Raw genomic sequence first — 18,011 nt, forward strand, 5'->3', positions numbered from 1 at the left:
CCCCAGCTCAGTGTCCTCCCTCCCTCCACATAAACCACTTGAAAATTGTTTAGGGTCTTGGTGGACCACTTTATATTTTTGTGTCCATTGTAGCAATTATAGTGCATTTTGCTGGATGCTATATGATTTTATTGGGGATGCGGGTGGCGCTGTGGGTTAAACCACAGAGCCTAGGACTTGCCGATCAGAAGGTCGGCAGTTCGAATCCCCACGACAGGGTGAGCTCCCATTGCTCGGTCCCTGCTCCTGCCAACCTAGCAGAACGAAAGCACGTCATAGTGCAAGTAGATAAATAGGTACCGCTCCGACAGGAAGGTAAACAGCGTTTCCGTGGGCTGCTCTGGTTTGCCAGAAGCGGCTTAGTCATGCTGGCCACATGACCCGGAAGCTGTACGCCAGCTCCCTCGGCCTATAGAGCGAGATGAGCACCCCAACCCCAGAGTCGGCCACGACTGTATCTAATGGTCAGGGGTCCCTTTACCTTTACATGATTTTATTATTGAATCAAGGTTAAAACTTCTTAATTCTAGCTGCCCATTAGGTAAGCTGCTGATCTTTGCCACTCCTTTCAAGTGCAGGGGTTGGACTAGATGATTCTTTGGGGTCCCATCCAACTATGGAACTAGAAAAGCTGCATCTCTAGCACAATGTTTCTGGACATTTTTTAAAGCATCTTTATCATGTTCCCAAAAGTGATTTAGTAGCAACTAGAAAAATCGGCTCTGTTCCTGGTTGGAATTGTGGAGGAATTTGTTCTGCCCACATTTTTAAAATGGATTTTTATTGAATTTTTCAAAAAATAACAATGTAATAGAACAAATGTAAAACAGTTAAGGAAGAATATGCCAAATCAGGAAATACATAGAGATCTGACTGTTGAAAGGCATGTGCTATTGCAGTTATTGGTTTGGGGTAAAAGGATCGTGCCAAAAAGAAAATTGGGAGACAGGTGAGTGAAAGTTTTTGTCTTTTGTGTTTGCATATATTAGTGACTGAAACCATATTGATGCAAATTTGTCAGTTTTAATTTCACCCCAAGTTTCTCTAAATCGCTGAGTCGGCTTTTCATCTAAAACTAATTACCAGATCCTAGCATGCCATGCGTTTATGGAGAGATTTATGGGATCTTTCCAGTTGGAGGCTACTTTGAGCTTAGCAGCCAGCAACAGTTTTAGAACCAAATCTTTATGAAGTCACGCATTCCCTCTCTGAAGATATAGAAGAGTGCTAGAGTGGAGTCAGATACCACAGACTGTTACATAATCTTGCTTACAGTAGCAAAAACTGCTCTCCAGAAATTAAAAGCTTTTTCGCAGGATCACCATAAATGATACAGGCTGCCTTTCATAGGACAGCTTCTCCAACACAAAGGAGAGGTGGCAGAAATGCCACCTATGAAATAGTTTTAAATCTGCTTTGCGTATATTCACAGAGGTGGACTCTAAGCGTAACTCAGTCCAAATAGCTTTCCATTGTGAATCTGTGAGCCTGACACTAAGGAGTTTTGTTGGCATCCATCTGTCTCAAGCAACAATGGAGTGCAACTCTTGGGGTGAAGTCAAACCAGTGTATTAGTAGCACCAAAGTGACCTTTCGGGGACATAAACCTGAGAAATGTGTATGGAGGTTCTGGGCTGCCCAGATGACAGATCACAGGCCTCCCCTATCAGAGTATTGTATATCTAAGTTCAGTCCACATTTTAAAGCCAACCTACCTAATTTGCTGGTCACAGACTTGCATGCTAATTAGAACACATCTTTCAACTGGATTACTCAAGTGCAATTAAGCTTTGATTTTTAAAATGTGTATAAAATATGGGTCGTATCCAACCAAGTGCTACTGAAATTAATTGGCATGATTAAGTTGGATCCAATAGTTTTTGTGGGTCTACTCTGTGCAGAACTTAGTTGGATGCAACCCCATGTATTTAATGGGGGAAAGGCATACAAAGTATATTGTGTATACTGAAGGCATACGTTAGGGGAAAGTGTGTACAATTTAAATGTGAATTTTAAAACCCTACAAAAATGCATTGGAACAGATCTATGATTGAGTACATGTGAAACTAACCCCAAATAGAAATGGGCTGATTCATCTATCTCCAATACTTGGGGTGAGATATCTGGACAGTTGTTCATGTTAAACTGAACACAGGTACAAGTTGTCTCTACACACGTACAAGTTTGAATGCATGCACACTTATTCATCTGTACAGCCAACTGTTAGGAGGGTTCACACATTACATTAAATGAGTATATAATCTATGTACATAAATCACTGCTCACTAGTTCAGTTTCATGTAATATTCAATTGGTGTATAGACTGTGAACACAACAGTTGAGCTACACAAATCAACAAGTGTTCCCTTGCACATGTGTAGAGAGAGCTTGTGCCAGTGTTCAGTGTAACATCTGAACAAGGCTTACACATTATATGTGAATTCCTGTACAAGTGCACAGGTCAGATATTTCTGTACACAGATTCCATGTTGCATTAAACACCCCTTATCTTGGATTTTCAAATCATTTTTAAGTGGTAGCTTTGGTGGGGGTTGTTGTCAGCCCCCACCCCCTATTTTCTGCACATGCTTAAGAATCTCCTTCCACATGATGGAAGGGTAGATGCACAAGACAGACCTTTAGACAGGCAGATAGTCACGATCTGCCAAACAGATTTCTACAAGCGGACAGACCCTCCAAGTGACCCTATTTTCCAGGGACAGTTTTGGATTTGCAGACGCCATCCTGGTTTCTGATTTGATTACAGAATGTCCTGCTTTTAATATGCCCCTATTTTCATCAGAGAAATGTTGGAGAGTATGGATATATATATATATATATATATAGTGATTCATAATGAAGTATACAGTTTCCATTCGCTATAAATGAAAACTGTATACTTCATTATGAATCACCCTGTATTATTATGGAATAGGATGTCCCTGTTTTCATCTGAGAAATCTTGGGGGGAATGGGTGCACTATTGGAAATACCCTGTAGAGCCACTGACTGAAAAACCCAGAGAAGGAGAGGGGTGGTGGTTTTCATTTTGTTAACCATCATCTTTCCTTCTGGATTTCCCCTGTGGTACATGTTTGTAAATGGGAGCGGAGATAATAATCCTGGAGACTGCAATTTCGAACAGAGTTAGAAAGCAAGCTTAGAGCAAAAGCTTCACATGTGTGTTTCTCCTCACAGACACACAAAGGACTCACTGTATAACTTGTCCGTTGCCTGGTCTTTTTGTGTGTGGTGGGGAGGGGTATATTTTTGTTTTTTTACAAGCCCAATAGGAATACGATAGGTGAAGGTATAAAAGCAAACAGGCCCATCTTGGAGAAGCGTTTCCCGCTTCCAGCCGCTGAAAGCACAACACACCCAAATTAAATCATTCTCCACAGCAAACAGAGGTCCCGGCCCGACTGACAAGGGCGCTCCTCCACACAACACTGATTTCCCCTGGCGATCCCCATAAATCTCGAGCCTATTTCAGTTTACAGTTACGCACGCACACGCATCAGGGAAGCGCCACTAACCTTTGTTCCATGGGTTCATCCCTCCCCCCTACTCCCTATAAATCCAGAGTAATTGAGAGCAGAGCTAGGCCCTTGGTGTGCATTATAGGATACTATAGATTGCCAAAAATATGTACATTTCAAGGCCCCACTTTATGTTGGGACATTTCAAGGCCAAAACATTCTCCTTGGGGCCTGTTCTCTCTTTCTCTCTGCCTGGATCTGACCCCACCCATGGTGAACTGCCTGAAAAACCCACCAAGAGCAGAAAAGCTTGACATTTTTTTTGCAAAGCACAGCAGTTGCTATCCTTGATATAACTGTTCCCCCAAAACAGGGGATGAGTGGGTTGAGAATCTGGGGATACTGTGCCAGATTGTGTCTCAATCAGTCTTTGGAATCTTGCCTTCTGTGCCACCAACACACTGGGGCCCCAGAAGATCAGGCAGACGAGGCCATATAAATCCTAGGACTGCAGCTGCAGGACAAAAGAAGTCAGCTGGCACACAGCCTCAAGCTTTTGCATTGTCAGCTGATTCCACAAGCCCATTGCCACAGACCCGGCCCTACAAAACCCTGGAGGCCAAGCCAGCTTGTTAGACTAATCTAAAAGTGGAAATGCTGATCACCTTTCCGCAGGCAAAGCTAGCCAAGTGTCCTATTCTCGAGAGGATGCACTTCAGTTTGAAAGGCTGTCTCATGGAAGTCCAGACAAAAGGTAAAGAAGCGTGAGACGCAGAGGCCTTGATGTTGCCCATCCACAGTTAGCATCTGGACAGCAGACTCAGCAGGCACACTGGTCACAGTCTTCCACACTGTGGTGTGATATCCTAGATTTCTAGTTCAGTCTATTGTCATTATTCTAAAGTTGCCACTATACATAAACATTAGCTTATGAAAATTTCACACAAAACGGTACCCTCTTTTTGTCTGTGATGCCTTTCCTCTTTGTTGGCAATGTGTAAAAAGCTTGGTAGAACATCCACACTGCATACAAAAGATCCCGGGTTCAATCCCTGGAATCTTCAGGTTGGGCTACAAAAGAGCTCTGGCCTGACAACCCAAAGAGCCAATGCCAATCAGTGTGATTGATACTGAGCTAGCAGGACCAATGGTACTGACTCAGTACAAAGTTACTTCCTGTTTCCCTATGCTTCCCTACCATCTACGTGTGTTCAGGGCAACGTTTGAACAGAGAACTCCAGAAAGGTTGTGTTGGAGAAACGGGCATTTTTAGGTGGAGAAGGATGTGAGATGTACACCTCTCTGGCATAGAGGACCTGTGGCCTGCGCACACACTCTGCTGGACTCAAACTCCCATCATCTATAACCATGGGAGTTATTGCAATTAATGTGTACAAAATACATGTATTAAAAGTGTGCATATAGATTAGTGAAAACAACACAGAAAAGTGCATTATATTAGGCAAAATTATTTTGGAAATATGTGTATATTTGGCAAGACTGCATATAAAAATGTGTGTAGTAGAATTTCTCACTAAAATTTAGCTCATGAATCTGCAGGAGGATCACAAACTGATGTGGAACTGTAGAAAACTGAACTTCGCAACTGTAAGAAAGAGAAATAAAAATTGACAGATTTTCCCTTCCCTTCTTTCCAGAAGTTCCACCATGACAACTGGCGCTGATGGGAGTTGGAGTCAGCACTGAGAAGTGAAACCCATGAATTGTTGCTTCAAGACAATCAACCAACCAGTCAAAAGCCCTGTTCCCCTCTGCAAAGAGCTTGTCTTAACTCCTCTGGAGTCTAGGATGGTGGCTACACTCACATAGTAAAAGGTGGATTGAACTGCACAGAGATTATGGTTATCGGGTCCTCTCTGTTTGCTTGTCAAGCTAAATCAAACAGATGGAAATTCTGCCTATCAGGACAGATATGTCAGGAGGGAATCAAGGACACACAGATAGTAAGTAAAGGAAGGAAGGGAGATAAGGGTGGGAGTGAATGAATCAAAAACTTACACACGTAAATCATACAGCTGGGCAAAGTGTCTTGAATAAATATCCTTATTTTTAACACTGGGTGAGAAATAATTTATTTTGGGATAAGCAAACACTATTTTTTAAAAAATATATTATTTTGGATAGCAGAAGTGTAAGTCAACCAGATCTTTACCAGTCCGCATCTGTATTGGAATTGTTTTTTGATGTTTTGATCTGAATCTGTATTGGAATTGTTTTTACATCTTTTAATTGTTTTCTCACTTGCATGTTTGACACCCTGGGCTCCTTTGGGAGGAAGGGTGGTATATTAATCAAACAACAGCAGAACACACCTCATACCTCACACCTCACACCAAAGTCTCTGGTTAGATAAAGCAGACTTAGGAAATGTTGAAGTTCCAGGGTTCAAATATTGCTATGTCCACCCATGAGTGCACAGGGTGGTTATGAGCCAAATTGCTAGCTCTCACAACCTCAGTTTTCCCATCCTGTGGAATGAGCACAATTCCAACTTAGATCACAGATGCCTTTTATTATTTCAGAGAGAATTAAGGCTGTTTGTCTTCCGCATTGAAAAGTCTGTTGCACTGGGTTGGCAAGTTGCAGGGACTTCTTGTTTCAAGAATCAAATGTGCTAGATGAGGGAGTAGGAAACTTTTTTTTAGTTAGAGTAAGGTTACCAGATTTTTTCAATGAATCCAGGGACACTTTTCAACTTCCTACTAAATAGGTGGATTTTGTCGGGGGACTGATTTGTAAATCCAGGGCCTGTCCAAAGGAAACGGGGACGTCTGGTAACCTTAAGTTAGAGGGACATATTCCCTTCTGCCACAAGCCAGCAGTGGGTGGGACCTGAGGCATGAGTCAGTGCAGCAATTAATGTCAAGTTTACCTTTGTATAGTAGACTAGTTTCTACACATACTTGGCCATTCCTTTTTATTCTCAATCCAGGCAAGCAAGAGGCATGGTCAGATTTGAAGAACACATTCTAGCCAGGCAAAAGCTCTTCGGGAGGGGACAAAGCTTGGCCAGTTGAATGTGTGTGGCCTGGGAGGGGTATAGCCTGGAGAGAGGGAGAATAGCTAGGGAGGAGATTTGGTCTGAAGGAAATCCAAAGAGCCAGGCAGCGGGGTCTGGAGGCTGCATTTGGCCCCAGACCTGAGGTTCCCCATCCTTGTGCTACATCACTGAATCTAAACCTTACACGTTAGAACTCAGCCTGCTTCAGTTCTTTGTCTACATGTGAACATTAAGATGCAAACAGATGGATGCCCAAAGGTGGCATGAATTGATGCTCCATGCTGTCTTGACATTTTTCTGCACTGCCCCATAATTCTGTCCTAATTTTCACCAATGTGGCCATTCCTTGTCTGGATTGTATCACTTCAGTCTGTAACACATATTGAAGGGGTAGGCACCCTTTCTCTTTTTTTGTGAAGGGCCACATTCCCTTGTGGACAATCCTGCACGTGGGATGAGGAAAAAATCTCTGAATGTGTCTTCTGAGAAATTTTGCCTCAGGTCTAGAGTATACATCGTATTAAGAAGCTTCTAGCGTGGCGTTTTTACTGATGCTCAAAAGGAAAGCACTTTGCAATAAGAATTACAATGAAGTTGTATGTACAGTCACATTAATACTGCAGTGTTTTGTTAATATGCCCATGTGCCACTGGCGATTTTTTTGGGGGGGGGGTTGAGATAAAAGATGCAAATGAATCAAATGAAATTAAATAAATGAAATCTGCTGCAGATGGTGCATGTTCCAGCTCCAGAATGAATTGTAGAAATTCTTCCAGTTAAAATGGCATTTAGAAATGGAACATATAGTAGAGTGAACTTAAGGTAAAGGTAAAGGTACCCCTGCCCGTACGGGCCAGTCTTGACAGACTCTAGGGTTGTGCGCCCATCTCACTTAAGAGGCCGGGAGCCAGCACTGTCCGCAGACACTTCCGGGTCACGTGGCCAGCGTGACGAAGCTGCTCTGGCGAACCAGCACCAGAGCAGCACATGGAACGCCATTTACCTTCCCGCTATAAAGCGGTACCTATTTATCTACTTGCACTTAAGGGTGCTTTCGAACTGCTAGGTGGGCAGGAGCTGGGACCGAACGACGGGAGCTCACCCCGCTGCAGGGATTCGAACCCCCGACCATGCGATCGGCAAGCCCTAGGCGCTGAGGTTTTACCCACAGCGCCACCCGCGTTGTGGGTGCAATAAATCAGTGGAATGGGGGGCAATTCATTCATCCCACTAATGAGGAATGGTGAAAAAAATCAAATCTGTTTGCATTTAAAGACAGACCTACCTAAGCCACATGTTCTGAAATAATATGTGAACCAAAATGCAACCGTCCTTCAACATTCTCACTTCTCTGACTTTTGCAGTGCAATTCTCCAGCTAGGTAATGTGTATATGTGTATATACTAGAGTAAAGGGTGCACATAAAATGCATATGATTGGTGGAAATAATGGAGAGAAAAGTATTACATTTGGGGGGGAATTGTTTGCAAAAATGTGCCTTTTTTGAGAGATTTGCACTGATGAATTTTCATGAAGACTCTAAAAAAAAAAAAAAAAAAAAAAAACCACCACACATGGATGTGAAAAGAAGCAACTGAGAGCAACTGACAGATTTGCCCATCCCTGTCCCTAACCAGAACTGAGGGCTGTCAATCTTGAAAGGTCATTGCCTAGGTACTGAGTGCTTTCTGTGCCTGTCCAGTAACGGGCCAAACTCAGAAGCTAAGCATTCCAAAAACTGTTTAATATGCACAAAGGCCACGATCTGAAGAGAGCTCTGCTGTGCTACCTCTGGAACCCTTCACCTCACTCTCCCCTTTCATCTTGAACCCTGCTGCAACCTTGCTTTCATCAGAGAATGAAAGTTTGGGAAAACGGAGGCGTTTCCTGTCAAGCTGGGCTCCAGTCACTCAGGATCATGTTCCTTAACCTGGCAACTGGAAAGTATGGAGAGACAGTGAACAGCAGCAACAGAGAAACTCTCGCTTCTCTTGGCAAACACGCCTTTTCCACTTCAACTCATTCATCCAAATTTTGTTTTCCACTTCTGCCCATTAAAGAGTCAACCATCACTTCACCAAGACTGGAGACCACATAGACGAGGGGTTGTTTGTTTGTTTGTTTGTTGAGGGACTACCCTCTTGATTGCACTAAGAGTCGAGAAGGATTTATTTCTGGTGAGAGCAACCAACTCTGGTTTTGTTTGTTTTGTATGTGTTTTCATGTATAACTGCTGAAGCAAAAAGAACAACACATTGCAATGTCAGAAATGGCATTTACATCTGGAAAACAGACTGAATGAATGTAAAAGATCCACTCACATTTTGATGCGTAGATCTTTAAAAAAAACCACAACCCCAACAACCTCATTTACTTCCCAGCTCCAGCAGCCCCAAAACAAGATAGATTTGCAGCATCTGAGGTGTGGTAGTGTAAACTCCATTTTTGGCATATGCTTTGGGACACAGTGGGCTGAGTCCAGTGCTAATCCTACTCAGAGTAGACTCGCTGAAGTTAATGAGCATGACTATAAGTTGTAGTCAATACTAATCCTACTCAGAGTAGACCAGTTAGGCCCCCATCTGCATTATTAATTCAAAGCAGTATCATTTCACTTTAAACAGTCATGACTTCCTGCAAAGTATTCTAGGAACTGAAGTTGAAAGCTGTTTCTTCACAAAATGGCAATGGCCAGACTGCCCTATGAAGATGGGTTGACTGTTCAACCACTCTGGGTCTTTCAGCACCCTTATCTCAGCTCCAGAATTCTTTGGGGAAAGCTATTTATTATATATTTAGGGCATTGTTTATTGTAGTGCATTTAGCACATTTGTACCCTGCTCTTCAGCCAAAAAGACTCCCAGAATGGCATACATGTAATCAAAACAAGACAGGCTTACAATCCACAAAAACATGGCACACAAAGGAAAAGGAACAGGGAAGGAAGAGGAAAACCAAAACTGAGGGACCAATTTCTAAACAGTTGTTCCTATAATGTCCAACCGGCATAGTTCAGGGGCAGAAGATGTCTGGTGAAGTTGGGCCTCTGACAAAGCTGAGCCTTGCTTCTAAATCTCTCCCTCTGAGGTAGTCAGACGGAATGACTGCCCCCAGATAATAGCTGAGGGGAAAGGAGGCCTGATAGAGCTGGCCTGTTACAGTGGATCCGATGGAGTGAGCTCTGCTTCCCAACCCTCCCACTGATGGCATGGCTTCTCCAGAGGATGGCTATGCCTGCTTAAAGTGGTACGATACTGCTTTAAATGTCTAATATAGACGAAACCTTATACATGTCTAAACACCAATGGATCTACACTGATTAAGGATAGCACTCGATAAAACCCAGTGTGTTGTTGCACACAGGCTATCTGCAAAAGTTATCACACAACCCAGTGGCAAAACCTGTTGGGAGCCATTGATGTGGCTATTCTACACTTTCTCTCTCTCTCTCTCTCTCTCTCTCACACACACACACACACACACACACACACACACGGAGGGAGGGGGGCTTTGCTTTGCTGAACACTGCAGCTGATAGCACCAAAGTCAAAACGAGTTCAGAAATAGTCTAAGTCTCTCTCTCTCTCTCTGAAGCAGTGTGAAAACTGGCAGCCCTTTGCATCAAGGGCCACCTCCCCCTCCTAGATGAGGGATGGCCTGGGGAGATGACGAGCCCTTTTAATAGTGTTGTAAAATTAGCTCTTTAGAAAAGTCACACACACACATACCACACACTGCAGCTGATGGTGATGCAAGGACAATTTCAACTCCAGAGGAGCAAAGGAAACATGCTCGAAGGCCAAGAAAGGAGGAGGGTGATCCTTTCTTTCAGGGAAGAAAAGGATCTTTGGCACTTTGGATTTTACACCTAGCTTTTAATGAATCTTTGTTAAATATATCTATATCATCTATATCTATATCTATATCTATATCTATATCTATATCTATATCTATATCTATATCTATATCTATATCTATATCATCTATATCTATATCTATATCATCTATATCTATATCTATCTATATCCAATTTTGGCCTAAGAAGTACACCCCCACCCCAAATCCCATGTCTATGCTTATTCTGAAGCCCAGACAGAAGAGGAAGGAAGAGGCAAAGTTGCTAGGAGAAGACAGTCACCTAAGCCTCCAAGATCTGGTGCGAAACACACAGGTGGCTGCCTCAGGGATTTGGTTTGGGTGGCCATGAAAAAGCAGCAAATCATCAAGCATAAAGTTATTTGTTACTGCTATTAGGGTGTAGGACTAACCCTGAATATTAGTCCATCTGGCTCAGTATGATCTTCAATGACTGGAAGTCCCCCAGGGTTTAAGACTTGGATGGTTCTGTCCACTATGGCACTAAGTGATAATGTGAGTGCAAGGACTTACACTTCCCACCTCCTTCCACAGTGCACACCCTAAATCTGTTCTGGGGTTTCACCAGCGCTCTGGAACATATTTGGGGAGGGCAGTGGGAGAAAGGGGAAGGTGTGTCCTAACAGGAAGAGTACCCGGGAAGAGGTACAGTGGTACCTCAGGTTACATACACTTCAGGTTACAGACTCCGCTAACCCAGAAATAGTGCTTCAGGTTAAGAACTTTGCTTCAGGATGAGAACCGAAATCGTGCTCCGGCAGCGTGGCGGCAGCAGGAGGCCCCATTAACTAAAGTGGTGCTTCAGGTTAAGAACAGTTTCAGGTTAAGTACGGACCTCCGGAATGAATTAAGTACTTAACCCGAGGTACCACTGTACTCCCAGTATTACGTTGAGGCAAAAAAACAGATGCCCTGACCACTGGGCTATAGTCCTTCCTCCAGCAGCATAGTATGTGTTGCTGGTGCCTGGGGCAGGCAAACCACCAATGCTGATGGAGTGACTCTTCCACCATAGTCAAGCTGGGCTGCATTGCACCACCTGCCCTCCAGGCCTATGCAGGCAGTTAAAATACATCTCTCCACAGTGGTTAATCGGTTTCTGTTTTTAAACTTTATACATGGTTTTTATTATAAGCTGTGAACCACTTTAATTTTTTTTAATGAAATACCAGTAAATCAGTACTTTTTCTAACAACAACAACAACAACTGCCTCTCATTGGCTTTGGCTCTCCAGGGCTTCAGGCAGTCTCTCTCCCAACTTTACTTGGAGGTTCCAGGGCTTGAACGGGGGCCTTCTGCTGCAAAGCAGGAGCTCTACCACTGAGCTACAGCCCTCCCACTGAGAAGGCAGATCATTATACAGAGGCAGATCATACACCCGTCTAGTTCAACATTTGTCTACATTGTTGGAATTATGGAAGCCAAGACCCAAGTCTGGGGCAAGCACTCTTTGGTGAGAGAGCCCCAGCAGAGATTTAACAAAGCAAAGCAAGCAGCGAAGAAAAGCTTGGGAGTATAGGTAGTAAAACCTTAAAAACATGCGCTTCCAGTGAATCCCAAAATGTCCCCTTTTAAAAGCTCTTTCCAAGCTATCCCATTTCCCCTGCATAGAGACAGACCACGCATTTGGGAAGTCATAACAAAACCCTTTTGAAGGTCAGATTCATGTGCTTTTCCATGCAACAGCCAGAAAAGATGCACAGGCAGCTAAAACATTGCTTAGTTACAAAATGTAAACGTTTCTAAACTATTGACAGAGGGAAAATGCTAGTTTTAGACTCCATGCTGGCCTGAAACAAAGTAGTAATCAGTGTTCTAATGTTAATCATAGAACTGTAGAATTGGGACCACAACAGTCATCTAGTCCAACCCTCTGTGATGCAGGAATCTCAGCTACATCTCTTATATTTCACCTGCTCCATTTTGAATTTTAAAAGTTTAAAATCAGAGATATAACCATTATATATTCTTCCTTTCTTAAAGGGTTGTTTCTAAAAATCAATCAATCAATCAATCAGAATTTCTTGGAAATAAAAATCCAACACCATGGAAAAGGAATGTTACCATTAGCAAATTATTTCCCCCCCCCTTAAATATGTAATCTTTCATTTAAAAAAGTTAAAGATAGCTCCCAATGCAAATGTTATCTGCATTTATTTATTTACATTACTTATAACTCACACTTCATGTGCAAAACCATTGGGAGGATCTCAAGGTTCACCATTCCTGCCATGATCTACTCTCCAGTTATCCAATTAAATTTCTTCATTTATATAAAAAAGTTATAATATATTTATAAAAATAGTTATATCAACAAAAGGGGGGGGGGTATCAGAAAGGTTTCGGACAACTGTATCTATATACAATAACAACCGCATAAACATATAAAACAAGAGGACAACAGCTGTTATGGAAAGGTGTTTTCTTTATTGCCTCCATAAGCCTGGCAACATAGGGAAATTTTTCAGAAAGGTTTTAAAGGCTGAAACAGAAAGAGCCTGGTGAAATCTCTGCTGGTGGAGCATTCCACAGAACTGGACCACCGACACTAAAAGCTCCATTTCATGTTGTTAGATGAGTCTCACTAACTAGGAACAGCCAAGGTGGTGCTGAAAAACATTCTGCACCACTGGTCTATATATCTGTATCTAAGCTTGCACTCCACTGTTTTCTATCTCATAAAACAGGATCAGTTGCATCCCTGAGACCCAGAAGTCACAACATTGATGAACAAAGGAAAACGATTGGAAGATTACAGCTGAAATTATCTTCCTCACTTAGGATTGCTCCTGTTCTCTTTCTTCACAAGATGGGGGCCATTTGGTGTACAAAGCAGAAGGGTGGGAGAACATGGGGGCCACTAGCTGCTGTATGACTACGATTCCCACCATCCTTAATAATTTGTCCATGCTGGCCAGGGCTGATGGGACCTAAAGTCTCACAACATTTTCAGCAAGTTACCTCCTACAGGATTCTTTTCCCCTCAGATCCAGCTGCTTTAAAAGAAAGCATTTGGTTTCTTGAAGCTCCTCATTTTTCTGCCTCAAAAAAGTCCACATAAAAATTAATACACTCAATTTGTGTGCACTGTGTTGTTTGATGTACACATTTTTATGCTAGTTTGACTAATATGTGCCTTTTGTCTGACTGTACACCTTACCATACACATATGGGGGCGTGGGGGATGGGGGTTGAAGAACAACACCACAAAATTCAGAGCAGTTCAAATTTCAAAGGATAGCTGTGTTTCACTTCACTGATCAGTTTCAGAGAGTGTGAGTTAGGTCAGTTCACAACTAAAAGGCGAGCCAGGTAAATTTCTCAAACATCCATAGTTTAAAAGTGAGAGTGGGGCAGAAAGAAGGACTGTGGCTCAGTGGCAAGGCACCTGCCCTGCATGCAGAAGGCCCCAGCTTCAATTGCCAGCATCTCCAGGTAGGGCCGGGACCATCACATTCTCAAAATCCTGGACAGCAGCTGCTGGTCTGTGTGGACAATATTCAGCTAGGTGGACCAATTGTCTGACTCAGCACAAGGCATCTTGAGTGGGAAAGTGGAAGGAGAGTTAAAGTCTCTCTCCCCCCATCCACTTTTTTTGCTGTGGCTTCTGTTTTCTTTGTTTCAGGACAGACTCCTCTGAGTGACAGCAATCTTGTAGGTCAAGTATAGGGCAGTCGAGATAAAGAAATAAAAACACTGTAATGTGGCAGGAATGACAGAAAACAGCCCCAGAGACAGAAAAAAAGAGAGAGAAAAAGCATCTGCTGCCAGAACAGTGTGTGAGAGAAAGGGAATCCCCTCCTTTTTCCTTTAAGAGATCTATGGGTAGGTAATAACAATAAAGTTTAAGCTATATTTAACATTTGCATAGCTCTGCAGACTCTTTCATGTATATCATTTTGCTATAGTCCTTACAACAACTCTGCAACACTGGGAAGTATTTATTTATTGTCACATTGCAGAAGCGAGGGTGAGGGTGAGGGTAAACTAAGACTGAGAGAGTGGGAATAAAAATATGCAATACAAGGGTAACAAACTCTTGCCTACCTTACAAGGTTGTTGTAAAGAATGCAGCAAAACACAGTAAATTATTTGAACCAGAGGCTTCCTCAGTGGTATCTCAGGGTACTGCCACAGGTTTAATAGAACTCGTTACTGGCTCTCATTACTGACCCCCTTCCCCCAAGAAGAAGCAATATAGTGTACTGGTTAGAGTGTCAAAATAGGCAAGGAAGACCTGGATTCAAGTTCTCACTCATGCATGAAGCTCACTGGGGCATGTTGCTATCTCTCAGCCTTATCAGCCTCACAGAGGTATACCGTATTTTTTGCTCTATAAGACTCACTTTTCCCCTGCTAAAAAGTAAGGGGAAATGTGTGTGCGTCTTATGGAGCGAATGCAGGCTGCGCAGCTATCCCAGAAGCCAGAACAGCAAGAGGGATTGCTGCTTTCACTGCGCAGCGATCCCTCTTGCTGTTCTGGCTTCTGAGATCCCGAATATTTTTTTTCTTGTTTTCCTACTTCAAAAACTAGGTGCGTCTTGTGGTCTGGTGCGTCTTATAGAGCGAAAAATACGGTAGATATAAAAGTTGAATAGTGGGGAGGAAGAACAATGTATATTGTCTTGAGCCCCTTGGTGGATAGTCAATATGAAAATGTAATAAAACAAATTAAAAGTGTTCCAAATCACAGACTTTCATACTCATATCCCAATACTCTATCTCTAGGGAACAGGGCAAGCCTCTCAAGTCCAACTCCACCAGAGAATATATTCCCCATTTCTCTCTCTTTACTCTTCCCAAGAACAGAGGGATATGTACAGGATGTGTCCAAGCTTCTCCCGGGGCCTCGTTGAATGAAAAACAAGACACGTGTTCCAAGACCTCATGATTAATAAAGCTTACAGTTCAACAGTATTTTTTTTTTGGGGGGGGGAGCGCCAAAACTTTTATAGTGCAACATGATATTGTAGTCAGCTGTTGACATTTGCAATATTGGAAAGAATTTCAAAAATGCTGAAAAAATGTGTGTGCTTTTGGGAAAAAAAAGATCCTTCACATATTCTGCCCCGTTGCGCGATGAGGTTTGGGAACTGCAAGCGCTCATGAGTTATCACTATTTTAAAAACTGCCAGCACTTTATACAGTTAAAAAGCACTGCTTTAGGAAACCACATGCTTATTCTAACATCAAATAGCAAAAGTAAAGCAGGGAAGCTTTCCAACACATTTGGAAAGTGAGAACCTTTAAAGAGAGGAAGATAAGCTGCCTGTCCAATCCACTGGAGTACATGTCTAAAGAGACATCATTTTCCCATGATCCTATTCAAATGAGAAATATTTCTCTTTTTAAATGTCCCATTATGAATTCACTGGTGAGGGGAGGAATGAGCTCTTGAACAAAAATGAGCAGGATCCAGTAAAAACTTCACTGGGTTATATCCAACGCTAGTCTTACGCAGAGTAAACCCACTGAAATTCATGGACATGACTAAGTTAGGTTCATTCATTTCACTTGGTCTACTCCGAGTAGCACTTAGATTGGGTACAACCCAAGGATTCCTATAGGACAGAGCCAGTGTACGCTTTACTTAGAAGGCAAGCCCACCCAGTTCAAACGGTTTACACAGGAGGAGGACTAACTTTTTCCTGCCACATCAGCGTGCTTTCCTTGACTGCAGCGCACGTGTACTTAGGGAGAAATCCCGCGGGTTTACAGCACAATCCCAAACACATCTACTCTGGAGTAAATCATATTGAATTCAGTGGGCTTCACGCTCAGATTCAGCGGGGCTAGGATATTGCAGTCTTATGCCAAAGCAGCCGTGCTTAGGACTGAAGCCTTTTTACAATACGCTCCAACTCACGTGGACTAATAAGCAAGTTTCCTTTCCTTCCCATACCAGCGGGCTTACTCTCAAGTAGGGGAGTCCGATAGGGAGGCACCGTTAAACGCGTGTGGTTAACTCATCGAAAATGAATGAAACCACAATTAAAAGGCAGCTCTTAGGCAGGATCGGGATCAACCTGTCTAAAGGGGAGACGCATAACGCCTTCTCCACCATATCTCATCCCTCGCTCGCTCGCTGGCCCCTGGGCTTTTCTACTAGCCACGTTTCTTCGGAAGTAAGCACAAGGAAGAGGGTTTTTTTTTGGGGGGGGGGGAATTTAGCCTGCTGGATCTAGTCCATCATCCATTTCTCAAAGTGGCAAAGCAGATGTCTGTGGGGATCCCGTGAGCAGTACCTGTGCATAGGTTTCTTTCCTCCTGCGGTTTTCCCCAAACTTCCTAAGTTTCCGGCCATTCACAAAATAGAAGAGACAGACAGGCGTGCATGCATATACTGGAGACACAACAGCACGTGGCTTTAAAGAAACAACAAACCACGACATAAACACTCAAGAGCCTCCTCCCGCCCGCCGTACACTTTGCATTCAACCAGAGTTGAACAGTAAGTCCAGATGTGGCACGCACAAACGTGGTCTAAACGTCGCCAACGTTCAACACGTAATTCCTTTGGGCAACGGGTAAGATCCAACGCCAGTTCCACTCGTAGTAGACCTGTGGACCCGAATGAATACAGCTGAAGTACATTCATTTGAAAGGATTGGATCTCCCGTCAGTCTCACTCAGAGTAGACGTCTCGAAATCCATGCGTAAAAATCTAACAAAATACATTAATTGCAATGGGTTCTTCTCAGAATAGACCCCGTGGAACGAATGGTCATGCCTAACTGAATCCCATCCGTTCCAATGGATCTCCTCTGGAGTAGAACTGGAGTCCTCAACCCAAGTGTGTGTGAAGGGGTAGGTGTCTCTGGACGCCCCCAGTAGAGGAAGTCCTGCTTACCTGCGACGACCGCCGGAGTCTTCTGCCCGCCCTCGGGCCGTAGCCACGCTTGGACCGTGAAGGCATCCCGGGGTAACTCCACCTCCGCCTTCAGCCGCAGCTGGTCGCCCTCGCCGCGAAAATAGAGCGCTCGGCTGACTGCCGGCTGCTCCCCGCCCTCCTGAGCTCGCCTCCTGCGGCGCGGAGCCCGCGGCGCCTCCGGCCCGCCCGCGCCCGCGGAGGAGCGTCTACCCCGGGCTAACCTGGTGGCGCAGGTGCCCGGGGCGGGGTAAGGCGAGTGGAGAGCGGCGTGTTGCTGCGCCGCCGCCGCCGCCTGCTGCTGCTGCGCCGCCTGCCGGGTGTCCCTTCGAGCCCGGCCGGAGCGCTCGGCCAGCCCGCACTCGGCGCCGCCGGCGTGGGCTGCCGCCGCCGCGGCCGCACACACCAGCAGAAAGGGCAGGAGGACGCTCCGGCGCTGCATTTCCAGGCTTCCCCCCCACCCTGCTCCCTTGGAAGTCCTCGCGTGCTGCCAGGTTGGGGCTCCTCCTCGCTTTGCGCTTCACTCTTCTGAGGGACTCGCTTTTTTTATAACCCTTCTCAGTGGCTTCTCCCCCCCCCTTTTTTTTTCTTTTTTCTTTTTTTTTTTTGCTTTGAGGATTTCTCTTTCTCCCCCCTCACCTTTTGAAACCAAAATAAAAATGAGATTTTTAAAAACTCAGAGCTTGTCGTCTCTCTCGGTTTTCTTCCTGCCTCCTCCTCCTCTCCTCCTCCTCCTCCTCCTTCCCTCTCTCCCTCTCTCTCTCT

General features: G+C 44.1%; 1 protein-coding gene across 1 annotated transcript in view; it reads right to left on the minus strand.

Annotated features, from left to right (window-relative positions):
* Positions 1-17,703, minus strand: part of PAPPA (pappalysin 1) — a 234,811-nt gene extending 217,108 nt beyond the window's left edge. The window contains exon 1 of the mRNA XM_080990779.1: positions 17,229-17,703. Coding sequence (XP_080846905.1) covers positions 17,229-17,688 — 460 coding nt within the window. The 5' untranslated portion in view covers positions 17,689-17,703. The remainder of the gene's footprint in view (positions 1-17,228) is intronic.
* Between the last annotated feature and the right edge of the window lie 308 nt (positions 17,704-18,011).

This window comes from Podarcis pityusensis (genome assembly GCF_964106645.2).
Source record: "Podarcis pityusensis genome assembly, chromosome: Z".
NCBI lineage: Eukaryota > Metazoa > Chordata > Lepidosauria > Squamata > Lacertidae > Podarcis > Podarcis pityusensis.